This window comes from Phaethon lepturus, unplaced genomic scaffold, assembly GCF_000687285.1.
Source record: "Phaethon lepturus isolate BGI_N335 unplaced genomic scaffold, ASM68728v1 scaffold19019, whole genome shotgun sequence".
Lineage (NCBI taxonomy): Eukaryota > Metazoa > Chordata > Aves > Phaethontiformes > Phaethontidae > Phaethon > Phaethon lepturus.
In genome coordinates, this window is record NW_010562985.1 from 27,803 (window position 1) to 37,352 (window position 9,550).

Below are 9,550 nucleotides of genomic sequence, written 5' to 3' on the forward strand. Positions count from 1 at the left end.
ATACCGTGGGGTGACAGCACCATTGCACTCCCAACACCAGCCCTCTCCCAGCTTCGGCCTGAGCCACTGGGAAGAACCAGAGACAGAACCTCGTGCTGGGATTACAGCGATGCTCTGCAGTCTGCAACACAGCCAGCGAACGCTGCTCTCTGTCATTCACAATAGCTGGAAGAAAGAGAAAACTCACTGCTGCCTGGGCATGCAGAGAGATGCATCAGCCTTAAAAGATCCCCTGAATCATCACTGGTACTCTGTGACTACAGCAAGTTTGGAAAAAAACTATTCCGTTATGTTTCCATACCTCGAGGAAATTTCCTTCCTGTTTCCCAGTGTAACCCATGATGCTTGCTAACATGTACAACTGGGACGGACACGTGAGCCGCAGTACTCCCTGCTTCCCAGAAAAGCAGTTTTGTTTTCCTGGCATTCACTGCTATGATGAGCAAGTGAAACAAAATTCATCTCTTTCCCCCCCCCCCCCCATTAAGAACTCTTCACTATGCAGCAGAGCATGCATCTGGTTTTCTACAGATGTACCATTTTTGTGCTTTTTATATACAAATACATATATGTTCACTATCTTATTCCCCAGAGAACTGAAAGTGTGAGACCATGCCCTCATGTTTTGTTTTCAAAGCACTCACAACCACTGCCACAAGAAATTTGCTGGAAGGATGACAAAGACTGTATAAAATGTGGATGTACACACTAATGAGATATGAAGGGGAATCATTCCTGGTTTTCACACTGACTGGTGTTTGTTTAATACCTCTTCTTTGACCTTAAAACCAAGCAATTTGTTTCACTGTGGTGATGTTTACTGAACAAAATAGACCGTATCTAAATGCTACTACCACACGTTCCATTTAAAGTTGTTACAGATAAGACAGCTTAATCAAAGGCTCTTTGTGAAAAAAAAAAAAAAAAAAGGACGCTGTAAAAAAAGGACTTTTAAATTTCTTTAAAAGACACATCAGGGATAAAGAGGTCCCACAAAATATGAGAATAATTTATGAAAACTTCTTCTCCAACGAAAGGGCACTGGCTCTCAGGCCTAGTTTAGATTCTTTATATTGCTTTATTTACAGAAACTCTGCTACACTGCCCTGAGCATTGGTGACATCAGGATGGAAAGTCAACACTGTGCTCGAGCGTAGCGAGACAGATGATGTGTTTTTGTAGAAAATGATTAATACCTCCATTGTGTATACCATGGAGGAAAAAATGGAAAGGCTGGCGATCTGACTTTTCAAAACAATTTTAATCACTGCAGCAAAGTCATTGCCTAATTAGGTTGTTTTCATGCCTATTTGATGATTCATCTTACTGGATAAGCAGTGTGCTGGGAGTACAGGTAAGTGCTGAAGGCTCCACAACTTGATAAAAGCCTAAATTCTCATCAGTTAAGATAACATTTCTCTCTGAAATAAAAATAGTAAGCAGAAATAAGGAAATGGGAAAAATTATTCTTTTTTCTTTAAAATATAAGATGCATGTCATCTTAAATATCATTTTTAAATCTAATTGGAGCTTTCTCTCTTGCTTACCTCTTGCATCCCTCTTGCATCTTTAAGTGAAAATGAAAAGTGGGAAGGAGCACAGGGAAGGAGCGCGCATCCAGCACTGGGACACAACTCTGGGTCTGACACAGAAAATCATCTGGGTGCCCTTCTCCTCCTAAGCACTGTTGCCTGGAGGCTGCTGAGGCTGGGGAGTGAGCCCTCAAGAACTGCAGAAGGAAGCGACCTTGATGTACACAGAGGTTAAAAGCCAGAACAAGCCCTGTGAACTGCCAGTGACACACCAGCCACAACAAAGTCCCCAGAAAACACCAAATTCAGTCACAGGCTCTTCATTAACAATGACGGAGCCTTTTCAGAAGGTTGCATGAGGCCATTGGACAATGGCCCTTAAAAGTATGGGCAAGTCCTACCAGGATTCTCAAAGGTGCAGCAGAAAATAACACTGAAAAAAAAGTTAAATCCCGCTGAAAAAAGTTATTTATTCCGACTCGTCATCTTATGTCATTTTATTACGTCTTGTGCATCCCTCACCTATTCTCCTGCAAGAAACAGAAGTGAGAAACCACCAAGAGACCGCAGTGGACAGGAAGGCCAGTCAGGAGATGCTCTTATGTAATTCCTGCCTTCAAATTAAGCTGGGTTTTTTCTTCATTTTCAGTTTGCCATTGGCTTTCCCAATTCTCATCACCCTGCACATTGCAGGGGAAAACGAGACCTCGCTCCCCTGCTCCAGCCCACTCAGCAGCAATTTAAATGGCTGGAAGCAACAAGGAACAATGAAATGCAGAAATTTTCACTTCGTACAGAACAGAGACCAAAGTCTGATGCGGACAGAGCCCACCTCGTCGGGCAGTGCAATACAGGATCCCAGCTCCCGTGAGGGGTATTTGTTAGTAAAATCGAGGACGCTACTTCTTCAGTCACCTGGCTGCCTTATTCCTCCGTTTGCTTTCTGGAGAGCCAGCAGCGTTACTGACCCAACACAAGCTTGTGACATGCCCTACTCGTGCCAGAAGACCAAGATGCACACAGTTTATTTGTTCTTACAGATGTGCTTCATGGTCCCCGCCAACACAGAGAGCCTGGGCTGTGTTTTCCAAACCCAGCTACCCAAACCTGTATGACTGGCCCCTGCGGGCTCCAACCACCAGGTGTGGTTTCCTGGGCACTTCTTGAACACGTGGGGCCAACAAAACACCCAGCAGAAGGAAACAACTGTAATCGTCACCATACTAACTGTTGACAACATCCTATCCCAGATGACAAGGTTATTACTACTAAAAGCTCCCAGTCCTGCAACAGCACGTGCCTATTTGAGATCTGGCTGCCAACCTGGAGGAGCTCTGGGTGAAGAGCTATGGAGTATCAGAGCTTGGAAGTGGACCTCAGTGAAGTGTCACCACTAGGACTACTATTGACCAAAGGGAGAAAAAAAATCCAGCCTTTGCCATTTTATTTATAATGCAAAAGCAGTCTGAGTGCTCCCATTTGCCTTCATTTCCAGTAGAAAAATCAGGTCTCGGCTGCACCGTCTTTATGGGGTTCAGCATCTAGTTGGAATAAGCCCTCAGATACTGGTAACACCCTATATAAGTAAAATAAATGTTTAAACTCGCTGTAGCTAAGGCTATTCATATCAATGTTAGGTATTAAGCATGAACGGATTCCGCTGTCCTGAGCGGGGGCCCGGGCCCACAACCCTGAGGGCAGGCCAGCCGCTCCGCCAGCCATCTTGGGGGCACTGTGCTGAACGCCCTGACTGAACAGGTCCCGGCCTACGGGCCGGTGCTGCCCTGAGCCCCCGGCCACTGCGGGAGCAGGAGGCACCCTTTGCTAGCAGCCCTCAGTCTGCGGCTCTCCGTGGACGACACGTGGGTTATCCGCGCGGTTGGAAACCGGGGAGGGGTAAAGAGATCCTGATTGGTATCAAAAGGGTCGATGGGTCTCTGAGATGGCAGGTGCACTTGGAAAGGGGAAGAGGAAAAATAGTCCAGCTCCGGCACACGCTGATTTAGCCATAACAGGAATGGATGTTAATGTCCTGCCTCCAAAAGACTCAGAACCCAGGGACTCCCTCTCCTCCAGCTCACATCAAACACAAGGATGTGGCCCAGGGAGCCCACACACCCCGATGAATCGCAACTCAACACCCAGCTCTGCGCTATTTGTTTTCAGGAGAAGGGTAATGGTGAAGACTGAATGGTGGAAGTCTCATCCAGGGGATGTTCTACATTGACCACAACTCAGCTATTTTTACATTTACCAAAGGGTGCACATAAGAGAAGCATTTCTGTGTTACAGAAGACTGCTGCAAGCCAGAGAATCTCCTGTTTCACCAAGTCCAACCCTCTGGTTCTCCTTTGTTTTGAAGCTTTCTCTTTCTCTCCTCACCCGTATTTTGAATAACAGCGCTTGTCTAGTCATTCATAATTGCCATAAACAAGGGCCATATCAACTTCAGTTACAGCCATCTTCCCTAGCACAGAAATCTTAGGACAAAAACAGACCTGAAAAGTTACCTGTTTGATTGAATGGCTCTGATTGGGAAAGTCCACTGGGAGAACTGCTGTCACTGCTGCTGATGGGTGCAGGCTCCAAAGCATCAGGGTATTTCAACAGATCTGCTGACGTACTAACAGTTGAATCAGGAAGAAACCTTATGAAAGTCAAGTCTTGTTCAGGGGAGGAATAACGTTCTCTTCCAGAATGCACAACAGCTGATGTGACAGTGCCTCCTGTTAACGTCACCTGGGTAAAGCAGTCCCGCTTCAGAGGGGACACATCTGAAACGGTGAAACCATTCAAGGAGGAAGCAGCAGGATCCCCGTCAGAGTAATGGGAACAAAAGAAAGTATCCAGCGAAGGTTTAGAGGAATCACAGCATGTGTTGTCCCAACATGCCCGGTGCCTTGTAAACCGAATGTCTGTTTGTGTACAGGCAGCGTTGTGATGTGTAGAATTGCCGTCGCTGTCGTCATCGCTATCCCCAACACTGCTTTCTTCCCACCGTTCCATGTCACTGTCTGGATGCTCAGCTCCCTGCATTGTGGTCTGCTCCAGCACCAAAGAGGGCTTCAAACCAGATGCATTTAAAACAGACACAAGAATGTCTTTGATAGCTTCAGCGCTGTCTGGGTACGATCCAAAACTTCCAGCATGTCCAATCACTGCTGGCCTTGAGCATTCATCTGTTTAGAAGAGGGAAGAAACCAAGAGCTTAGGAAACAATCCTAAAAAAAATGTTAATTTACAACATGAATAAAATGCACATTATTTTTGACATCAGTGAGAAGGCAGGAAAGAACCGAATTCACACATCACTCTCTGCTGCCTCTTCCTGGAAGAAAGCTCTTGCTCTCTGCAGTCAGGAAGCAATTCTGTCATTGATAAGCCTAGGTAATAAACCAACAGTAAAGTATCCTGCTGCTAGCCAAACACAATTAGTTACGACTTTAATGGTGACAGATTGTCAGCGTGCTTGAAAACATCATTGTTCTACAAAACTGGATGAGGTGCAGTTACTGGTTCTATTAGAAGGTCACATTATAGCAAGACATATGGAGTATCAATACAACAGGAAGAAAAAAAAATACCCTTAGTAATAAAAGGTCACGTGCTTGCATGTTTTAGTTCAGACAGACACTCCTCCTCACGTGGAAAAGGCTAAAGTAACCTTCAGTCCATATTCATAGGCGTGGCAACATTTACATGAACCCATAAAGAAAATTAGCTCTGTCACAGCAAGTTCATTATAATGCCTCTGAAGGAATCAAAAGTACTGCCTGCCCAGGTCCTATGTGATCTACTGCAAAACTGTAGTTCAATAGAAAACGGAAAAAACTGCTTTTAGTGGCAAACATGGCAACATTAGCGTGATGTAAAAGTGTGCACTGCAACTAGTAGCTAGTCAAGAATAAATTGTAATCCTATACCTTGAGCAAAAAGCCTCACAGGAACTGCCATCACCCAAACAATGGAGAGATTAGACACAAAGTCTTTGTTCAAGACTAAATATCAACCACATCACAACGAAGTTAACAACTGTCTCCTTTAGGAAAGATAAGTTGGTTGTAAAATTCTAAGAATAGATGCAATCAAGAAGATTCATTTCCAGGGCAAAGAGCTCTTAGTTACAACCATGAGGAATGTTCACTGCTGGTGAAAAAAGCAGCAAGTCTTGCAGACTGTAGACTTTGCCCAGAGGTTGCTCTGCTTGGACATAACAGAGAACAGTAAAGCTCTCCACGAGTCACTCACCTGGAAGCCAGCACACACTCAAACTGCATGATAGGAAAGTTTACTAATGAAGGGATCAAAATCAAAACAAGACCCACCATGTACTTTGGAAAAGCAAGTCTATATAAAGAGCAGTCCTCATCAAGAGAAAGCTGAAAAAATTATTAAGAACATTACATATAAGCCACACTGCAAGAGCTAATAGCAATGCTGTCTTCATAAAGCCAGGTCAAAATTAGCTGAAGAGTTCATCAGTGATTGTGATCAGCCACCTGCCACTGATCAGGACAAAACTCTTGCAGAAATAGCAGCAAAGGTGCACATTTTACTGGCTGCACTTGCAAAGAAACACCTTGCCAATGTAGCCAGCTGTGGCAGTGTACAGGCAGGAATGGGAACATGGAAGCTTGTTGACTTTCACACAAATGTATTTTAATCTTTTCAGGAAAAGAAAACAATTTGGTAACTGTCAGGAGTTTCAATTGCACAAGAATATCTTAACCTAGGCTGTAAACATCATCTTTTCCGTGCAAAACAAAACACTTAGTCTTACTGTCTTCAACTCTTCTGCTCTGCCCTCCTATTGCAAAGTCCGTTCTGACAGCATCTGCATTCCCACCCATCCTTTGTCATCTCCACTACTCTAGCATCATGGAGCATCTCTAGCACTAATCATAACCACACTGACTTACTCTGCTAAATACTTGTTCTTAGTGGATTTAAGAGAAAAAAAGAACAAGTCTTAAAAATTAAACTAATGCTTTTGTGCTGCCAAGCCTAACCCCTCCCCCCCCAACAACAACAATAAAAAAACCAGGCCCCATGCCCCCACATTTTAAGCTACTACCAGAAATAGGCTGGTTCCAGTTAAAAAAAAAAAAAAAATCTCAACTTTTGCAACTAATACTCATGTAAGTAATTATGGTAATTTGTTAAAACCCGCGAAACTATTTCTTGAATGAACAAGGCATTAACCTGCCAAGAAGCATCCGAACGGTTCAAGTATTTTACTCTTGAGCACTCAAAATGCCAGCGAAACTAAAATGGCCAAATTACCATTTAAAAGGCAAAAACCCCTTACTTTCAAATCGTATAACAAACTTTGATGTTGTCCCATCTTCAAAGCCAGTAAGCAAGGCTGCCTCTCCAATCAGACTGTACTTGTTTAGTACACAACAAGCATCGATAGCTTTTGCTAGCATCACAAGCACCAGCAAGCACCCCGGAGGGAGGTATTTTAGAACAAATCGGCATACCTGAGAGAACAGAGATTTGAGGTGTTGGAGCAAGGCAGCTAATCCTCGCGGAGGGATTCGAAGAATACGCTGACTCGGTGAAAGCCACCTTTAGGCTTTCAGGGTTTAACTAGAACAAGAACACACAGGCAGACAATTTGGTTATAAGACAACAGTACTCTGCTAACGATATCCCCAGTCTCACAGCCATCCCAGCAGGAAGAACATCGTGCTAAGGCCTGGTGACAGTCACCTAACCACTGCCTGTATTGCTGGTTGTCTGAAAATCTCCCCAGAAGCATGCATGGTCTGAAGAGCACTGACATCTCAGCTCTGCATCTTGCATTTCACTCCAGAAGGCAGGGGACCAAAAGAAACTCTGCATGGTAGGAGAATTAAACATGTGCATAAAGCACATACGAGATAAAATGCTGAATCACATGTCTATGTATCTGTCAGAACAACAGCAGTGAAGTGGAAAAGAATTCAAGGAACCACCAATCTGCAGCTGGAGGCACAGGCCTGCTTAGATGTATACAAGCTATGAGCTAAGTCTATGAGGCCCCAACACCACAGGCACCTGATGCACGTGCTGCTTGATCTCTCAGCTGTATTGACTGGGAGCAAGCGCGGTCACATAACCACATCTGCCTAATTTGATAGAGCACAGTACATGTGGTTCACGTCAGCAATGTGGCTGGCCCAGCATAAAGTGAGAAGCAACGCAAATAGATAATACTCGACCTGGCATACAGCCTGCCAGTATAAACTGACAAAAATTTTGAATGCATTTGAACCGACTGAGCAGGTTTACACCAGATCAGCATTTCACTTTGTGCAGTCATGCTGCTTCTGATTTGGAATTTTGAACCCCAAAGCCGGATTTACCATATCGTCAAACCAGCCTAAGCTGAACCAGGGCAAGCAGTTTAGCGCAGACACCGAGGAGCTAATTCCAACACGGGAGTAAGATACACTCAGGACGGCAAAGCAACAGGTCTCCTCCCCAAGCTCACAAATTCATCTCCCGCTCCCTCTCCACTGCCTCAAGTATGTCATGGACCTGCAGTGCGCATCACAGAAACCAGGGAAATCGAAGTGGTGCCCTGCTCTGAGGGGCACATCGTTAAAAGGCACTTAACCAAGGTGTACCTTGCCTTCTCCCTACTTAGAGACATCAGTAAGATTTCTCCACAACAGAAGTATCTTCAAGACGCCTCTAACCCTCCCCTGCACCCTGTCGTCCCATACAAGGAGAAGGGAGTTAAAAGGTGTGCTGTCCTCTGCCACCCTGTGTTGACCTCTACGTTCCCCACATGGTCCCATAGGAGAATGAGGTGATTCAGAGAGCAGATCTAGTCCAGGCACCCTTCAGACTCACGGAAAGCAGAAGAAATTAAAACCCACAAAGAACTTCCCTTTTAACTGAAGAATAACATTTCAGGCCAAAAATAGTATGCTGAATTTCACATACTTAGTGTTTGATCACGCCAGTGCTTAGAAAAATACTCTTTTCAGTAGCTGATAGTGCTTGCTTTCCCGCTCCCCCCCCGCACTTTAGAGAAACTGTTGTGTAGGCAGACTTTATACATAAAACTATTATATTGTCAATATTACTGGATAAAATAGTTCTTACAGGAATTAATTTTTATTCATTATGTTGATTTTAAAAAATTCATTTTTAGTAACAGTAATTAACTGACTCTACCTCTTAGATGCATATATCATAACTTCCTGACACCAGAGTGAGCGCGAGTACTTTATCAGTAAGTATAAATATTACGAGTGCTAAGTTTTAAGGTTTTATTTCTTTTTAAAAAACCCTTCCATCTCTTGGATCTTATCAGAAGCAACCAGTGTTCTGAAAATCCTGATAAAAGATTTTCATTTATTTTCAAGATGTTACGATTTCAACTGTGTCACAGATTGGGAAAGAGCTCCTTTAGTATTTAACGATCAAACTAAAACAAAACAACCACCAAAAAAAGGCAATTAAAGAGCACTTACAAGGAAATGTGGCAACAGAAGTGCATGAAGCACACACTGCCATAACCAAGAAAAACCACTGAGAGTTTGACATCTTTCCTAGTATAAACGAGTCAGCCCCCCGCCCCCCAAATACGGGGACTGTATTTCCAAATTTAACTCCAGCATTTAAAAATATTTACCAAAATCACTGACAACTGAAAGCTATTTTCAGAAACAAAAACGAAAACAGGGAGCCAACATTCAGGCGCCTTCCTTGCCTTACCTTTTTGGAGCAGGGGTGCTTGAAGAGCTCTGTCCCGCTGTAGCTGGCCAGAGCTACTGCATGGAGAGACATGGTGGGAAAACAGTCATTTTTTTTTCCTTTTTTAGTCGTTAAGTACCTGAAAGCAACAAATAAAGAACTGCAATCACCACCACGCTGACCACGATCCTCCACGTGTTTTGCAGAGTCTACATTTAATATTCTGGACTGTTTTCGGTCTCGAAACCAGCGCACGCTGAAGAGCGCAGCGCAGGAACGATGGACATCTCTCGCTGAGCGAGCTCCGTTTAGGGCATTTATTAAGC

General features: G+C 44.0%; 1 protein-coding gene across 1 annotated transcript in view; it reads right to left on the bottom strand.

Moving 5' to 3' along the window:
- The window catches only part of KIAA0226L (KIAA0226-like ortholog), a 21,778-nt gene extending 12,461 nt beyond the window's left edge, over window positions 1-9,317 (bottom strand). The window contains exons 1-3 of the mRNA XM_010294466.1: window positions 9,246-9,317; window positions 7,016-7,124; window positions 4,043-4,711 (exon numbers count right to left, since the gene is read on the bottom strand). Coding sequence (XP_010292768.1) covers window positions 4,043-4,711; window positions 7,016-7,124; window positions 9,246-9,317 — 850 coding nt within the window. The remainder of the gene's footprint in view (window positions 1-4,042; window positions 4,712-7,015; window positions 7,125-9,245) is intronic.
- Window positions 9,318-9,550: the final 233 nt, after the last annotated feature.